The sequence below is a fragment of the Mauremys mutica genome, chromosome 3 (assembly GCF_020497125.1).
Source record: "Mauremys mutica isolate MM-2020 ecotype Southern chromosome 3, ASM2049712v1, whole genome shotgun sequence".
NCBI lineage: Eukaryota > Metazoa > Chordata > Testudines > Geoemydidae > Mauremys > Mauremys mutica.
This window is the reverse complement of record NC_059074.1, coordinates 130,154,952-130,173,933: the sequence shown is the minus strand read 5'-3', so window position 1 is coordinate 130,173,933 and position 18,982 is coordinate 130,154,952. Positions and strand designations below refer to the sequence as shown.

At 42.9% G+C, this 18,982-nt stretch overlaps 1 protein-coding gene across 2 annotated transcripts in view; it reads right to left on the bottom strand.

Moving 5' to 3' along the window:
* Positions 1–8,448, bottom strand: part of ABCB10 (ATP binding cassette subfamily B member 10) — a 39,996-nt gene extending 31,548 nt beyond the window's left edge. The window contains exon 1 of one of the 2 annotated variants that reach the window (XM_045011660.1): positions 8,432–8,448. Coding sequence is in view for 1 of the 2 variants with exons in the window: in XM_045011659.1 (XP_044867594.1) it covers positions 7,783–8,101 (319 nt within the window). In the remaining variant the exon portion in view is untranslated. Of the gene's footprint in view, positions 1–7,782; positions 8,290–8,431 lie in introns of those variants that run through there. The other variant, XM_045011659.1, reaches the window with a different exon arrangement.
* Positions 8,449–18,982: the final 10,534 nt, after the last annotated feature.

Below are 18,982 nucleotides of genomic sequence, written 5' to 3'. Positions count from 1 at the left end.
ACCTTTGTTAGTAATACCAACAAAACACTGTAGCAAAAAAACAAAACACCATGCTAAAAAAAAAAGTTGTTAAGCTAGTCTGGTTTATTTGATAGCACTTTCTATATAGGTGAACTGTTTCACCTCTGTAATTATATAAACAGGGGAAACTGATTGGTTGGATTGTACTCACAGCAACAGGGGAGAAAGATGTTTTAAAAGAGAACGTGATTTTAAAATGATAAATCATGCCACCAGTGAATTTAGGTTAAGGTGCAGTCATATTGACCAACATTTTCATATTAATTTCAGGGAGATTTGGAGTAAGGCGGGTCCTGAACACAGGGGGCACGATGCAGAAGAGGAAGGGAAGTGACCCCATCCAGAAATCACAAACTACTGAACGTATACTAGATTGTATCATTAATCTTGTTAAAAAATTAGAGTGTAAGTCTGAAAAATTAACATGGATAAATTGGTAATACTGTTCCTTAACTTTAAGGTTTTTTTCCAAAAAATTATGTTTTTATAGGGTTTGAAATTTCCTATACAAAGGTATAAAAACAACCACCTACTGCAATTTTATGCAGCTTTTTAGAAGAATGAAAAAGTGTCATTTGCCACAACTGAAGTGTAAATAAGATAATTATTAGCATGAACCAGGAGGTGGTGATAGCAATATTTTTATAGTCACTTACGAATAGGGTCCTACCAAATTCACAGTCTATTTTGGTCAATTTCACAGTCATAGGATTTTAAAAATAACAAATGTAATTATTTCAGCTATTTAAATCTTTAATTTCAGTGTTGTAATTGTAGGGGTCCTGACCCATAAAGGAGTCAGGGGAAGGGGGGAGGAGTCGCAAGGTTATTGTAGGGGGAGGGGAGCTGTGATACTGCTACCCTTACTTCTGCACTGCTGCTGGCGGTGGCACTGCCTTCAGAGCTGGCAGATGGAGTGCAGCGGCTACTGGCCAGGAGCCCAGCTCTGAAGGCAGAGACGCCAACAGCAGCAGTGCAAAAGTAAGGGTGGCATGGTATGATATTGTCACCCTTACTTCTGTACGGCTGCCTGCAGAGTTGGGCCCTTAGTCAGCAGCCGACAGTCTCCAGCCACCCAGCTTTAAAGGCAGCAGTGCAGAAATAAGGGTGACATGGTATGGTATTGCCCTTACTTCAGCGCTGCTGATAGCAGGGTGCTGTCTTCAAAGCTGGGCGCCGGGCTAACAGCCGTCGCTCTCCGGCCGCCCAGTTCTGAAGGCAGCGCAGAAGTAAGGGTGGCAATACTATGACCGCCCTAAAATAACCTTTTGACCCCCCCTGCAACTCCCTTTTGGGTCAGGACCCCCAATTTGAGAAATGCTGGTTTCCCCCATGAAATCTGTATAGTGTACGGTAAAAGCACACAAAAGACCAGATTTCATGGTCTCTGACGTATTTTTCATGGCCCTGAATTTGGTAGGGCCCTACTTATGAAGAAGTGATTATGGTGAATGAGCACACAATTCCAAAACATTACTCACTTGCAGAAGAGCCTGGTGGGGAAACACTTGTCTTTTACTCTGAGCAAATAAGCACTGAGTATTTATAGGAAAGAGACACTCTACCAATGGAAAGCAAGAAGATACCTCTAGTTTTGCATGCAGGTCAGGAATGGAACTACAAGTAATTAGAGTGTAGGATTGGGCATAGCACAGCAGACAAATGAGATGGGAAAAGGCCAGAAGGAAAAGCAGAAGAAACTAAAGTAAAAGACAAATGCTAGTGACCTAGAACGCAATGTAAGGTCAAGCATAATATCAGTTTAATAATGAATACATCCTCTCTCTCCAGGAGCTGGACTTGATCTCATATCTTTTCTATTTTTAACTCCTGTGATCTTGATCTCATATTTTCTATTTTTAACTTCTGTGATCAAGGTGCCATCCTAGACAGCCAAAGGCACCATTTGTTGGTCTCATGCAATCAGGTAAACACAAGAGTCCTGAAGCTATCTTCTTTATAGTAGTCACCCTCCTTAATACTTGGAGACATTAGAGAATTAAGAACCCTGTAACTTCATTGTACAAAACAACCAGGGTAGATTTGATTTAAATCACTAGTCAGGAAGACCCGATTTAATCATGGATTTCTACATAAAAGTGCATAATTGTTGGTTGTTATAACCTTAATACATATTCTTCACAACTCCGAGATAGATGTAGTTTTCATTTTTAGAAGGTACACACAATACATTTTTAAGTCATTTATTTTGAAAACTTGTCAGATTAGTTTTACCAGAAAAAGAATGAATGATTGGTTATTTCATTTACCAAAGGTAAATGAAGCAGATATTTATGAAGTCATTGGGAGGTGAACTATCTCCAATTCAACAAGTTAATCATTAATATTTGGAGGATTTTCTTGCCATGCTGTATTAGGAAGAGAACATCACCAGACAGATATTTAACTAAAACAACAACATTATGTATTCTGGATTTTCTTCTTCAACAACAAACATAATATTTTAACAAAACAAGCATATGAATTTTTGAATTTAGTTAAACATTCAAGTTGTTTAAAATCAGGTTTGTTTTTATTAAAATTGTTTTTAACTAAAATAGTTAAATGAAATATTTAAATTAATTAATTAATTAATTAAATCGACTGTGTCAGCCAAGTCAACATGATAAACTTAAAATACTGGCTTCTGCAGCTAACTCAGTTGTCTTCACCTTCATTTTCCTGTTTGTTCATAATCTGGAAAAGAAAAACAAGCTTTCCTGCTTTTTCAGGTCCCAAACGATTTCTCAATTTGGAATGAATTAGTCCAAAGGAAGAAAATATTCTTTCTACACCAGCAGAAGAAGCTACTGCTGTTAAAGTGAGATTCTCACTTCAACAGTCTCTGAATCCAAGTGCTTAAGTGAATTCCACCAGTTCACTGGTGTGACTTTCTTTAAAACATCAGCAGCAAACATATTTCTTGAATGGTTCTTATTCCCAAACTAGGTCTCTTTTACAGCCTGCTGCCATTATAGGTTTTCCCTTCTAGTGAGAGAATGGTATAGTAGATCTCAAATCAATGAAGGCTACACTCAGAAAGACCTCAAGACTTCTGGAATATGCCGCTCACACAGTTTCACTTTGGTTTCTACTGCTTGTCCCTCCCTTCTCACATTTATCTCCAGACTTCTTCTCCTTATCCAGATCTATTCCACCCCCAACAATCTTCTATTCATTGAACTTTCTGAAACTTTGTATTTTTAGAGAGAGGTAAGGGATTGACTCTGTGTATACAAATTTGCAGAGGGACAATAGGGTTGAGGTCTGTTATTTCTCACCTCTCTATATTATTTATTTATTTTAAAACATTTTTGTTGTTAACAAGCATGTTATCTCTGGAGACACAAATCCACAGTTTGAGAACTGCAAAACTAAGCATCTCTGATGGTATCTTCTAGACTGAGCACTGAGTCCCATTGGGTAGATAGAAAGATTAACCTAAATCATCTATATAGAAGCCCCTGGAACCCCATAAGATTGGGTCCCTAATCCATGAACTATTGGAACTCATTTACAAAACTTTTCTTAAACATTACATGAATATATTGTCTCATACTATAGAATTATAATTTATAATCCCAATTCCATGATGAGGTATCTTTGAGCTATAATGTATCTTAATTAAAAGTATCTTTAGATAGGATTTTTTTGATAAAATGCTTTATGAGAAAAAACCTATTTAAATCATAAAAATCCTTTTTTTTTTTTAAATCATTGATTTTTATCCAGCCTGAAAACAACAGAGTAACTATGGAGTAAATTCTCAACATGGCATGTAATCATATTTTTCATTAACATTAATGAAAATACGATTAAAACTCGTGTTCTGTGCTTAAAAAATATTCCCAAATGACTAAACTACAAAGTGTAGTGGTTGAAGCGATGGTGCTGCACCTGAGAGGTGTCACTATTGTTGTGTGTATGAAAGGAATTTTGAAGAGTCTAACTTTTATAAAACAAAACTGTACATACAAACGTTTTAATATAGACACTAAAACATTTGTTTGCCATTTGTATCAGCTAAGAACACTGAAGAGATTAACCAGCATTTTATATCCACAGTGTGTTTCGTACAGTGAAACTGCTACCCAACAGTAAGCCTCTGTCTTCTCACAAAAAAACTCTCTCAGATAAAAGTAAAAGAACTACCAAGGAGTACTTGAGGGTCAATTTCCCAACCCACAGTAGTAACAAGATAGTTGCAAACCCTGGTTGGTTTTTATTTAAAAAAAATTTAAGTTATGAACAAAAAAGAAAAAACAGCACAGGAAATTTTCCCTTTACAGACGCATCTACAACAGTATTTGCTACTTCTACTGTAATTAAATGCCTGCGGGAGTTTTCATTATTAATGTTTTTCAGGTGTTTATAACTTGGCAAGTGCTAATCAGGGAACTTCTGTTTGCGGGAAGCAGCGCGGGCTGAGAAATGTGCTGGCTGCCTATCCCGCAGCCCCCACTGGCCTGGGACAGCTAGTGGGAGCTGCGATTGGCCGAACCTGCGGACGCGACAGGCAAACAAACCAACCTGTCCCACCACGGGTTTTCCCTGATGGGCCGCATGGCAAAGGTTGCTGATCCCTGAACTAAATGTTCGCATTGGAAAGGCTGCCACCACTTTTAGCAGACTAACTAAAAGACCATGGAACAACCCAAAACTTACCATTAAAACCAAAACGCTAGTGTATTAAGCTTGCATCCTCAGCACTCTCATGTATGGGGAAACATGGACAACTTATACTCATCAGGAGAAAAGGTTGAACAGTTTCCGCCTACGCTGTTTATGCCACATATTCAACACCAAATGGCAAGATTAAGTCACCAACACAGAGGTTCTTCAAAGGGCAAATTTACCAAGTGTTTCAGCTCTGCTCAAGCAAAGACGACTGTGCTGGCTGGGCCATCTGAGTAGGTTGGAAGATGGAAGCATACCCAAGGACATACTATATGGGGAGCTATCAGAGGGAACAAGATCAACAGGATGTCCCAAGCTTCGCTATAAAGGCACATGCAAGCGAGATATGAAGTAATTTGTAATCTATCTTAATCAATGGGAAACCTTGGCAAGTGATCATAACAAGTGGTGCCGTCATCTCCATTAGGGCATCAAAGTCCATGACAGAAGCTGGCTCCTACAGCTTGAAAAGAAAAGAGCCTGTAGGAAGCAAGCGGCTCCCAACCAAGACACACACATTTGCAGTAACTGCCAAAGATCATGCAAATCTTGGACTGGACTATTTAGTCACAGGAGACATTGCAAACCATCTACATCACAGGCTGCAATTCCCACGGTCTCTCACAGACGAAAGGATGCCAACCGCTTATAACTTGGCAGTAAAAAAAAAAATTGCTTCAGGCCAAAATCTGGCATTAAAGATGTCAGTTGGGAAGAGGTTAACAAAAAGGAAAAAAAAAAAGAAAATCAAACCTAAATGTTCAGCAAATCAACTTCCTTCAAGGCCTCCAAACAGCAACATAGCAGAACGTCAGTGATTGCATTAGCTACTTGGATCACAGCAGCCCCCACAATAGATTTGCCCACTCCAAATTGATTCCCGGCTGACCGGTAGCAGCCAGGTGTTGCAAGCTTCCACAGGGCTATTGCCACTCACTTCTCAACTGTCAGGGCAGCTCTCATCTTGGTATTCCTGCGCTTCAGGGCGGGGGAAAGCAACTCACAAAGTTCCAGAAAAGTGGCTTTATGCATGCAAAAGTTTCGCAGCCACTGGGAATCATCCCAGACCTGCAACACTATGCAGTCCCACCAGTCTGTGCTATTTTGCCGGGCCCAGAATTGGCATTCCACTGTATCAACCTGCCCCACTGCTGCCATGATGTCCCAATTGCCACATCCCATGCTTTCAGGAACGTCCGTGTCCATGTCCTCCTCACAATCGTCCTCGTGCTGGCATCTCCTAGCCAGGTTCTGCACATACTGCAGGATAATGCACGAGGTGTTTACAATGCTCATAGCAGCAGTGGTGAGCTGAGCAGGCTCCATGCTTGCCGTGCTATGGCGTCTGCATGGGTAACCCAGGAAAAAAGGTGCGAAACGACTGTCTGCCGTTGCTTTCATGGAGGGAGGGAGGAGACTGACGACATGTACCTAAAACCACCCGCGACAACATTTTGCCCCATCAGGCACTGGGAGCTTAACCCAGAATTCCAATGGGCAGCAGAGACTGAGGAAACTAAAGGATAGCTACCCACAGTGCACCGCTTCGTGAGTCGATGCTAATCATGGTATTGAGGATGCACTCCGCCGACTTAATGCGCTTAGTGGGGTCATACACAATCGACTGTATAAAATCACTTTCTAAAGATCCTGTGGCACCTTATAGACTAACAGACGTATTAGAGCATGAGCTTTCGTTGGTGAATACCCACTTCGTCGGATGCATCCGATGAAGTGGGTATTCACCCATGAAAGCTCATGCTCCAATACGTCTGTTAGTCTATAAGGTGCCACAGGACTCTTTGCCGCTTTTACAGATCCAGACTAACATGGCTACTCCTCTGATACTTTCTAAAGATCAACTTCTATAAAATCGACCTAATTTCATAATGTAGACATACCCTGAGTCATCTTGTTATTCCCTACCTCCAGTGAGAGGTAGTCTTCTTTGTCTGGGTGCCAGCTCGTTACACCACCAGCCTTTCAGTCACTCAAGCACTCTCTTTTGGACTTTGTCAACCCTAACTTCGCCTTTCAGGTTAATAGGTGCACTCCAATCCCCGAGTCCCTTTTAGTTGTTCCCCTGTGATATCGAGCCTGAAATTGCCTACTCACAGAAATCACAGAGCCTCTGCACCCAAAAGTGCAGTTTACCCGTTTTACCTTAAAGCACTGCCCCTTTAAACCATATAACACTTGTAAGCACTTATAATAAAACAAAAGAGTTTATTTAAGAATGAGGATTTAACTAGAAACAAGAATGATGGAAATAAAAGATTACAATATAAAACAAAACCATAATGCGAACCTGGGCCTACACTTATCAAGAGTTATCTTTCTTATCTCATAAAGTAGGTTCCTCCTTTCCCCTCAAAGTTCAGTCTGTTTGCAGAGTTGGCTGGTGTCCTAAACACCAGGATCCAAACATTTATGAAAGCAGCCCTGTTTCACAAGGGGTTTCCTCAGTGAAAGGATACAGAGTGCTACTCCCTCCTCTGTTATACTGAAAGCAGCCTTTTGTTTCTATTTGCAGACAGGGCAAACCCCAGTCCTGTTGTAATGTTTCTTATTTACCTTTAAGGCATTTCAGTTGTTTGCCATTGCCTCTGATGGTGTCCCATTCAAAGTCTTACCATTGTGCAAAGCTAAACAATTGAGCCTTGCATTGCATCACCAGCCAGGATAGTCAGGGTGACAAATCCCCCTTGCCCAAAAGGACCATTACGGAGACATATTATCCCCTGCTGACTAATTTCTACTCCAAGTCTATAAAGCAGACTTTTAAGGTAAATACATTATTCCTTCAATATTACCCAAGCACACAGCTCACAAAGAGTCTCACTCTTGACAGGCTACCTCCCTTCCACCTTCCTCTTTGTGAGTAAGTGCCCTGTAAGACACATGTTGGGTGCAATGAGTTTGTCAGGTCTGCGGTGACAGCTGTTTGTGAAGATGGGGGGCCCTTTGCCAAGGGGTGCTGGTGTCACAGTGAGCTTGGGGTGGCTGACAGTATAGGGCGCTGGGGCAGGTAACAGCCACTGGGCGGGGGGGCAGGCGGTGCCGGGAGGGGGCAGGAGCAGGTACCTGTCAGTCTCCAGCGCTCCTGCCGCGCCAGGGCCAGCAGCCTCTTCACCTCCGAGTCTCTCCCGCTTCCCCGGGGGCCGCTCCTCCTCTCCGGCTCCCCGGTCGCCGCCGCCGCCGCAGCCCGGGAGGACGCGGAGCGGGTGGCAGCGCCGCCGCCGCAGAGGAGGCGCAAGGGGCCGGGCTCGGCTGGGGCCCCGCACCTGCCGGCCGAGAGCAGCAGGAGCCGGGCGCCGCTCGGGGGGAGCCGGGCGGCCCGAGCCCAGGGCGGCGGCAGCAGCCTCCGCAGCAGCAGGGGCAGGCGGGGAGCGTAGCCCGCCATGGGGCAGGGGAGGCCGCGCTGGCGGCGGTGCTGCTGCTGCCGCTGCTGTTTCCCGGCTCTGCCGCGCGGCGCGGGAGAAGGAGGCGCCTACAGCCGCGGCCCCCCGCCGCCCATGGAGCCGGAGCGCAGGGCCTGGGGCCCGGCCCCGCCTGTCGCCCGCTGATAAGGGCCGGGCTGCGGCTTCCTGCTCATCGCCGCAACGCCAGCCCAGGAGCGAACCCGGCCCCCGGCCAGCGCCCCCTGCTGCCCCTGCCCGGCTCACCACGGCGGCGGAGGCGGGAACGTGTAATATGGTTCAAATACACCCCAGGGGTAAACTCCTCCCCGTACCGGGTGGGGTTGCTGCGCCCCCTGCCTCGTCCTGGCCCTTATTCGCCAATCTCCTCTCAGCGCCGCGTCACTTTCACGGGCTCCTTATTATCTAGCCTTCCAGCCAGCTGCCTTCCCGGGGGAGAAAGGAGAGGGAAGGTCACGGATCAGCAGCATGCACCGCGGGGCACGACTCATTCTGGCGTCGCAGGTGGAGACACAGGTTACCGACACTTCTTCTTTGCTCCAGTCGCGGAGGAGCCAGCAGAGCCCACGGGCACGTTCGGGGCCCCCAGGAGGAAGCCCAGCAGCGCTGGAACTCACCCTCATGCTTTGATTATCTGCCCAGTCTACTGCGAGCCGTGTCTCGTTGTGACAGTTCACATGGGCAGAATTTGTAATCTCAGCCTTGTTGAGGAGCGCTCTGTGGCCTGAAGAGCTGACAACTTAAGTTCCACCATCTTCCTGGCCCCTCACTCAGACTACATACATCATAATAATAATAATAATAACCACCACTTAACACTTACATGGCACTTGCCATCCTCAGACCTCAAATCACATTCCAAAAGTAGCTATGGGTTATTATCCCCATTTTCAAGATGGAAAACTGAGGCACAGTGAGAAGAATCATCTTTCTCGGGGTTGCATAGTAAATCAGCGGCAGAGCGGGCAATCAAACATAGATGTTTTAGTTCCCCCCTCCAGTAGCCCTGACTGCTCCTACCAGTAAAGGCTCCAGGATCAGACTCAAAGGCCATAAACTGGCATGAGTGTTTAAGTCAAATAAATTCCCTGCTAAAATCAGTGATGAGATTTGCTTTAAAACATATGGCAACGTGTAACAGCAGTTCTTGAACAGTGGCCTGAGAAACACCTCTGATCCACTGCATCCTCTTTGGTGGCCCACAAAATGTTTTGAGAACTAAGCTGTACTGGCAAATTGGGAGGTCTCTGTGGAGATCACTATTCTACACTGGTCCAAAGAGTGAAATGGAGAACTACAAGTGCTTACTACTGTACTATCTACATTTCTGATCTTGTATTCCTCACATACTCAAAACTCTAAATGACTTCTGAGAGTTTAGGTACATAGTTCTGAGTGCTTTTCAGGCCAGGTTCAGGTTCCCCCAGCTGAAATCTTTAGGTTGCAAAAACAACCTGGAAAATATTACATCCAAACAAAATCCTGGGATTGTAATTATTTTCACAGCACCCAAAAGTGTTCTAGACACTTTATAGAACAAGTAGAAAACAAACTCCCTGGCTCAAGGAGCTTAAAATATAATTTTAGAATGGCACATAGTGAGGGTAACAAAGATGAGGGGGATAATGACATGGGGCAGTTCCTAAATTTAGATATGCACATCTTTATGGTTCTCTTAGTAAAGTATCCAGGGGTTGTCTCCCAGCTGCGTTTGTACAACTTCAAGCACAAGGGGTCCTCAATCACAAATTATGCCATTGGACGCTGCCATAGTATAAATTTTTACTATTACCACAGATTGTTCTTATGTAGAGTGTGTGTGTGTGAGAGGAAGAGAGATTCAGCCCACTTCTTGTAGGCAACTCCTTATTTTTTATTGATGAGATCTAAAACCAAATACTCAAATACTTGTTAGTACTAAGTTCTTGTTTGTTTTTTTAAACAAGCTAGGTCTGGGGTCTAAACTACCTGAGTTTTCTTTTCATGCCAGGACAGAATGGGGCAGAACCTACCTGAGAGAGGAAGACAAGTTGTGCACGTGTGCAGTAGAGACATACGAGACTAATTTCACATCACTCTCTGGGTAAGAGTGTCACTGAGATATTTCTCATGCTCCTCCTTGCCAGGGATGCCACAGAGACGCAACCAATTGATCAGATGAGGAGCAAACTATCCCTGGGCGAAAGATGAACAGAAGTTGGTGCTTCTGTCCCCGTTGTGTTTAAATGAACGGAACTGAGAGCATGGTTTGTATCTTTCCTTGAATAATGCCGTGTAACCAGCTCTCTTCCTCTATTTCTGGCAGCTGTTTTCCAAGTGTGTTTCCCAAAACATTAGCTAGCAGCAGGGAGAAGGTAATGAAAAATCTTTAACTGGAATAATGTAAACTGCAAGGCATTATCCAGACCTGCCCTAATTCTTATTGCTTCCTTAGGGGTCGAAGCAGACTCCCTCACTGGGAATTAATTTGGCAACAATATTTTACAGTCTGTCCTTTCATGGGGATGTAGATAGATAAATTGTGCTGTATGTTACTCTCTCCTGTGGAAAAAGGATGATATTTGTGTATGCTTGTTTCCATGAAGCATTTGTATTCGCACTAGAGTGGGATTGAAATTTTGTGCTTAAAAAGTTCCTTTCCTCCCACGTGACTTTTTAAAAATATATTTTTAATATAAAAATTGCCAGTATTATCAACGTTTTCCAGGAATAGTGATTTTTACTGTACTGAATTTTTTCCCAAAATAATTTTTGAAGTTTTTCATTTATCAAAAACCTAATTTTCAGTAAGAAAATACAGTTGTTAGAAAAATGTTAAATTATTTAAAAAATATGGAAAAAAATTTTTGTAAAAAATATGGAGAAATTTGAAAAAACTAGAAATAATGTTTTAATTTATCATCTCTAATTCTTACTCATCAGTTTAAGTCATCCACATTTAGGATGTTATCAAAACTTTGTACTCTGCTCAGTAATAAGTTAAAAAAAGAATGGTAGCTGGCAAGTGCAGCAAAATCAAGTGTATATGTTTATTTTTTAGGAAGAGGAATGGGGATAATTTACAGCAAATAAGGAGCTTTAAGGAAATGAAATTATGGTGACAACGGTTAAAGGTATGGATGAGATACTGAAAACAATGAAGAAGACAAGTAACCCGGCTCCTCACCAATATCCTGTTGCGTTTCTGGCTGCACTTTTCCCCTCACCTCCTTCTCCATGCACTCCCTATCCGTGGCCCCACAAAGTCGCGGGACCTCCTGGTCAACCTCCTCCTCGCCCTGGCTAAAATGGCCATCTACGCGACCAGGGAGAGGCGGTTGGCCAATGGAGACTCCTGCGACTGTGGGGCTTGTTTCCGATCCTTAGTCCGTTCATGTCTCCAGGCGGAGTTCCTCTGGGCGGCGTCCGCTGGCTCCCTTGACGCCTTCGAAGAGCAGTGGGCGCTGTCTGGGGTTCTCTGCTCAGTGTCCCCGTCAGGCTCTCTTCTTATGACCCTTTGACCGCACTCCTGTCCCTGTTCTTTTATTAGTTGTCCCCCGCAATTAGTGGGTTTCTGAGGACCTGTAGATCCTCCCCTTAGGCTGAGGGGGGGATCCGTTAGCATGGGGCAGGCTTCCACCCGCCCCGTTTCCCAGGAACCCAATAGATACTCCTAGAGCTGAGCATGTTCCTGATGTCATCAATATACAGGGACATATACACAGAATTAGGTTACCTTCTCCTCCATTAGATACACAGGGAACACTGCATGTTTCCCAAGTGGTTAGGAGAACAATATTCCTACCCTTTCAAACTTCTCAGAATAGATAAAACACCATACTTTAAAAAAAAGACAATTCAAATTACATTTTAAAGATAATTTAGAGTTTGTGAAAGAAGCCCCGTTGATAACTCTGACTAAGCCCACCTTAATTTCAAGAACAGGGACAGGATAGGCAGCAGCAGTAAAAGTTTCTCTACTCTGCCCTGCTCTGCCATTATGCCTCAAGCCTAACTCTTAGGGACCATCACTTTCCTCACCCAGTCCTTGGCTTTTCTCCTCATTCTGTGGAGAAGGGTGTCAGTTCTGACAGTGATTTTGGTTACGTGGAGACTTTTCCTCTAAGGTCTGGACTGAAGTAATCAACTCATTTAAACAGGCCATCAAACAAACAGCTTTCAGTGTTTACCACATTGGGACTCTTGAATCAGTGACCTAGATGTGAAAGACTAATCCCATGACCCCAACTTGACCTTTAAAAAACATGAAGACAGCTTCCCTGAGTTAAATTTTTTTATATCTATATATATTCCCAGCTTTTAGATGGTCATTGACACAGAGCCTTCAGGGTGTAGTTCAGATGTCAAACAGCTACTCCCCCATGCCATCCTGGGCCACTCCCAGGTGCTTCGGCTTCCTGAAGTAATCTCCCTACTACTTGCTGGCCTTCACTTGTTCACCCAGGCATTTAAACGCCAGGAAATCACACAGCTGGAGGTAATTTTTCTCTGAAGTCAGTTCATGCAAGTCCAGTAGGGCCTGGTTCATAGTCTTCTCCAATGGCAGGGCCTCCAGCCTGCTCCCCCACTCATACTGCTCTGACTTCTTGCACCCCCCTTTTATGTTCTGCTATGTCAAGAACTTCTCTGCATGCTCCCTCTGGCTCATGGGACTGCTTTTTCAGGAACCTGGTCATGTGCCTGAGGAGCACATCATCACAGTCAGAGTAACAGTATATATAGAGAGAAAGATAGCTGGCATACAATGTCAGGTTCACCATATGATTTATGGCAGCCTTGCACTCTGCATGGAGTTCTAGTGTACTTAGGACTCCATTTCAGTATCTATAAGATTTAGCAGTAAAAGAGCAATAAGAATCTCTAGACCAGGCTGTGTTCAAACATTGCTGAAGCAAGAATACAACCCACCAGTGTTTCTCTGAGTAACCAGAGGGATAGAGCTTCTGATGAGGTGCAGTGTGTCAGAAAGCCCTAGAAGCACCTGTTCAGAATCTAGATATCAGGTCTAATAGGAAATAAGGAGACCCCAAAGATATGACTGGGATGTAGAGTACTAGAAGCTCAGTGAAACAGACTGGTGCTTGCCCATGCTATCTTTAGGAAAGAACCCAACAGGCAGAATTCGTGTGTTATCATTCTGAGGGCCTTCACAGCTTTTGAATATTAAGGCCCAGAATCCAGTCTCACATGAGCTGCTGAAAGGATGTTTAGCAGCAACTGGAAGGGGTAAAGAGTGCTGCAAGAACTGAGTTTGCGTGTAACAAAGTCTGACCGAGCCACTCACAATGATCAATGTGGAGCTCTCTGGACAGGATATGAAAATGAACAAGCTGCTTAATGCAGAAGAGATTAAAAAGTATGAGGGGGCATGCAAGTGAGACTGCTTAAGGAATATGGTAACAATTGCATACTTACTGCTACCTTTAAATAGATGTATTCCATCCATAGGTCTATTCAAGAAGTATTTTAACTACCATGAACTATTATTCTATTTATCTTGTTGCTGTTTATTTTGACCTGATCTAGGGATATTAATGGACTTATGTATTTAATATATTTAAAAATTGTTAAGAGTGCCCCAAACACTGGATGGGAGCTCTTTGGGGGCTTGTAAAAATCCAAACAAACTGGAACCAAGCAAGTACATTTTAAAATGTTTAGTGGCATGTATTATCCCTGGCAGGAGGTATATGCCAGGATGTGGAGCTGCATGAGAAAGTTAGTATATAGAGAGTAAAATAAGCAGTACAAAAGTAAAACAAAGCACACAAATGGCACAGTATGTGATCTGATACACTGTAATTTAAACCCACTTAGCTAAAAAATAAACCTTTACTAAAGAATGAAACTTTCACCGCAAGGTGCATAGTGTACAATAGCTGAAAAAGTGCATGCAGCTTTATCAGTGAAGCATATAGGAGAAATGCTTTTCACGCAGTTCAGGCATTGATGCATGCAACTTCCTCTGAAAATGTGTGATTTGATATCTTGATAATACTTTGTCAGTAAATAATGTCACTTACTCTGTTAAGTATGTAATTTGATCCCTATTAGCAATAGAACTCAATCACTATGAACACAAACAGAGTTTCAGATAAGTAGGGTCCTCTTTACTCTCACATTTCCTGAATTTGCTGCAGCAAACTCTGTGCTGGAGAATTAGAAATTTGCATGTCTCTTCCTTGAGGGAATGTTGAAGAGGGGTAATTAACTTTTAACCATTAAGAAATACCCGTTCCAATTAATGTACTCGGTGGGTAGGTGATCTGGTGCCAGAATTGGAATTTGTGTGCCATCTATCACCCCTCCGCAGTTAGGGAAGCCCATTTGTGCAAAGCCATCCACAATGTCACACACATTGCTCAGAATCACGGTCTTTCAGAGCAGAATGTGATTAATGGCCCTGCACATTTCTGTCAACATAAGTCCAACTGTCGACTTTCCCACTCCAAACTGGTTAGTCACCAATCGGTAGCAGTCTGGAATAGCCAGCTTCCAAAGTGCAATCACCACCCAGTTCTCCAACAGGGCTGCTCTCATTCTCGTGTCCTTGCACCGCAGGGCTGGAGCAAGCTCATCACAGTCTCATGAACGTAGCTTTCCTCAGCTGAAAGTTCTGCAGCCACTGTTCGTCATTCCAGACCTGCATGACCATGTATTCCCACCATTCAGTGCTTGTTTCCCAAACCCAAAAGCGGTGTTCCACTGTGGTCAGCACCTCCATGAATGCCACAAGTAATCTCGTGTCATAGCTACTACACGTGGCAAGATCAATGTCACACTCCTCTTGCCTTTGTAGTTTGAGGAATAACTCCACTGCCACTCGTGACGTGTTAGTGAGAGCGAGCAGCATATTAGTCAACAGTGTGGGATCCATTCCTGCAAACCAAAGAGGCAGGGCATGCAGTACACAAACCGTTGAAAGATGGCACCAAATGCGGACGGAAGCACAGGGATTGCTGGGATGTGAAGTAATGCATCACGGGTCATTGGGACAGGATCCAGGATGCCCTACGACCCCCTCCGCCTTCCCACAACTCTTAGTGGCAGAAGAGGAAGAGATGCTCTGTGGGATAGCAGCCCAGAGTGCACCGCTCCCAATACTGATGCAAGTGCCGCAAGTGTGAACACGCTATTGTGCAGGCAGCTGACAGTGTGAACATACAACAGCGGTTTCCCTTCAGCGCGCTCTGAGCAGTGATGTAACTGCTGGCGATGTAACTCTGCCAGCGTAGACGTACCCAAAGATGGAGACAAAGGTGACCTTAGTAATTTGGACAGGCATGTGAAAAAATTTGCCACTTTCCCCCTTCCCACAAAGAGCCTGTTCAAGTCAATTATGCCTTCATTGTGTCCAGGGCTGGTATAAGGAATTTGAGGAATGTCAGGGAAATGATTCTGAAACAGAGCAAACTCATTTTAAATAAGGTGTGTGAGCAGGGGGAGGGATGGAAAATCTCTATCCCCCCCTCCACCCACCCACACACCAATTCCTCAGAAGTTGAGCCCAGCTGCTTGTTCTTTTCAACCCCAGCAATTGCCTTACATAGGTTTATATCAATTTATGTTTTCAAGGTCCTTCACGATAAGGGGTAGACTTTTTAAGTGAGATTCTCCTCCTTTACATTTTTTGGTCCTCCAAGTGGGTGTGGGAGCAAAGGCTCTCTCTGATAAAAATTAAACTTATCTAGGTGATGAATTGTCCTAAATGCCCACCTTCCTTTCCTTCTACTCCTTATTCTCGAACAAAAGACATTTTTGAGCTTCTATAAGCACTGTTATAAAATGCACTTTGGAAGTATTTATTACTTGCTCCTGCTTCCTCCACTGAAGTCTATGGCAGTTTAGACATCAAATTCCATGGGAGTAGTATCACACCCTTTATCTTTTTTGGATTACCTGCTTACTACCCCTTTACAATTTAAGTGGAATCTAGTCAGACATCCATCAGACAGGTTGGTGCCTTCAGAAAACTGGGGCGGGAGGTCAGTAATGATTTCTTCCAGCCATTCCTTCCTCAATCTGTGCACAAAATATTTGTTGAACCATTTTGAAAACCAGACATCTGTAAAAAAACAAACCCATGATGTTTACAGGCAATTTGTGAACAGGAAATCCAACAGACATTGTTTCACCAAATAAGTCAACCAGCTCTCCTAATTATCACAGCTATTTGATTACAGATGAGGCTTTAACTGAAGCTCCTCAAGCCCCTCTTTTCCTTGTATTAAAGTCTTGTTGTTGAATGTGTGACATTGCTATGACAACAAGCTTGATGGCATAAGCAGAGGATCATAAATTCACTGCAGACAGCAGAACAAGAAGCCAAGCAGAGAGGAGGCAACATTTAAAAAAACACCAAAAACAAATATTTGAAACTAACAAAGATAATGCAAAGCTATTGGCCAAAGAAATGTGCCTGAATTATACTTGCTGTAGGCCTGAATATAATATGCATTATTACTTTCCCTGTTTGAAAATAGAAGTCATATCTTTCAGTCACAAAATAACACTTATGAAACAGAGTTATAGAAATATCTTTCACAACTGAATTGTCCAAGAATGTTACAGGCTTGAGAGATACTGTTTCTACTGGATGAGGCCACAGTACGTAATGTGGTGTTTTGTAACGTAGATGCCTAGACAGAAGGAATCTTATCTTTACACCTCCTATGAAAGATTGTTGCATATTTGTGATCAAGAAATGGAATCAAGTTGTGCATATTTATAACTTCTTGTAGTCGTAAAAACACTAGCCCTCTGACAAATTTTGCTTAGGTTCTTTAACTGAAGCAAACTGAACTTGGTGAGCAAGATGAGTTATTTCAGTCAATCTTGGCTCCTGTCCAATACATTAAAAAAAAAAAATCAGAGCTAACGTGTAGCATGATGGGTTAGACTTTGGCAAGGCATATTCATGTCGTTAATTAAGATGTCATATAGGTGCTTGTAATGGTACAGTTTTAGATCCTGGCTCACCACAAGCAATAATACACCTTCACAATGAAGGCCATTTCAGGACTTTCTTTTGAAGAACTTACTGAGTCCACAAAGCTATCAGGCAGAAACAGTTGGAAAGGGATTAGAAAACTTGTCTTGAAGTCCTTTTATTTTTCCTGGAGAATCGTAAAGAATATAATGGAAAACTCAGTTCTGCAGAATTTTATCTCAGACTTGAAGACACTGGTAGGAAAAGCTATTTAAAAATGGTTTTGAATGGAGAGAAAAATTAAAAACTTGACTTACAAAAATTCAGTTTGGTTTTCCCCTTAAAAACATCAGGAATGACAAGCGTATTGTTCCTTGGTTTTGCTTGAGGCTGTTGATGCCACAGCTATGCATTGGGAGCTCTCAGCCTTTACTTGAAGGGAGGGCAACTTGTCTCTTACGGCTCGTGCAGGATGCTGAATTTTACTCTGGTCTACCAAATTGTAACATGGGATGGAATTTGTTTTATCGTTTTGTTTTTTTAGCAAAGCCATTAGGAACATTAAATCACTGAGGCTGTATAGGGCAGCACAGGAGTCTGGAAATGCTAAAGTTGTGCAGGGCAACCTTAACTCTGTTCTTGTGGGTATGCATTACACTAATTACTAGATCACATGCTTTTTTTTGCAGGAGCCCTGACTCATTTAGTGCACGTCACTTCTCTGTGGCCTATTCACTAATCCCTTGGATTTGTGCCTTAATTTTGGTCATAATCTAGTGCAATTACCATGGTGGAAATCTGAATTTTACACAAGTGAAACTGATTTGGAGAGGATGGAAGAGATGGTGAATGTAAGGTCAGGGTACCCTCTTTGAATTGTGAAGATAAAAATAAGTACTGAACAGCTGCCTCATCCACTGTGCACCATCCAGGCTGCATGTGAAATGAGACTAGATCCTGTGTAAAAAAAAAAAAAATAGTATGTGAGTATATATAATTAAGAACTGTTCGAATACATACTCACCGGGGCAGGAAGAGTTGCTCAACCAACCTTAGCTTTGGCATTTCCTGACATCTGAGTGCTGAGCTCCACTATGCAACCTTAATGTTCTTAACTTTTTGTGGTATGCAATATTTAGAGTGCTAAAGGGGAGAGATGTACAAGTGTAGATTGTTTCCTGAAATACAGAATAATTTAGAGAGACTTGTCTGAGTTTTGTCAGGCTTCTTCTAATATTTATTCCTCCCCCTCTCTGACTACTACTGCTCCTTTGGAATCCAGGCTGTTCTCAAAGTCTTAGCATTTCTACCAGTTCAAATTGAAGGCAGGACACCAGGAGATAAACATTTACATACCATAAGTACTGCAATAAAAATTTCTACACTGCACATACATAAGTTGTAAGCAGCTCATTGGTGGTATCAGTATTTTCCTTAGAGCTCTAATTATGTATGTATGCCGTACATAAACACACTGCCTTCATATTCCCTTCACTATTACTATGTAGCTCCTTATTGCAAAATCCTTTGGAATACCTTATTAAAGCCAAATTCTACCCATTATAGAAACCTGGAAGCTGTGAAGAGGATTCACTCATGCATCATATTGCAGGGTTTGATTCTCACCTCCCATTTCTGTTCTGCTTGAGCAACCTCACAACCGAGAATGATCCCTGAAGGAATTACTTGGTTGGTGTTTTAACAGGTGAGTAACATGTAAGTTTTCCTGTGAGTAGCAAGTACCAGGTTCCCCAGAAAGCCAGATAAGCACATCCTACCTAGGTAAGTAAACAGTTCCTGAGCAATCTCATGTGTGCCTTGTCTGTTGTTATTCTGTAAGAACTGTTATGCCAAAGATCTTTGGACCACTGATTATTTTCTTTAAATGTTCTTTCTACAACATCTAGCAGGAAACTACGTTGTTCTTAGGTCAAAA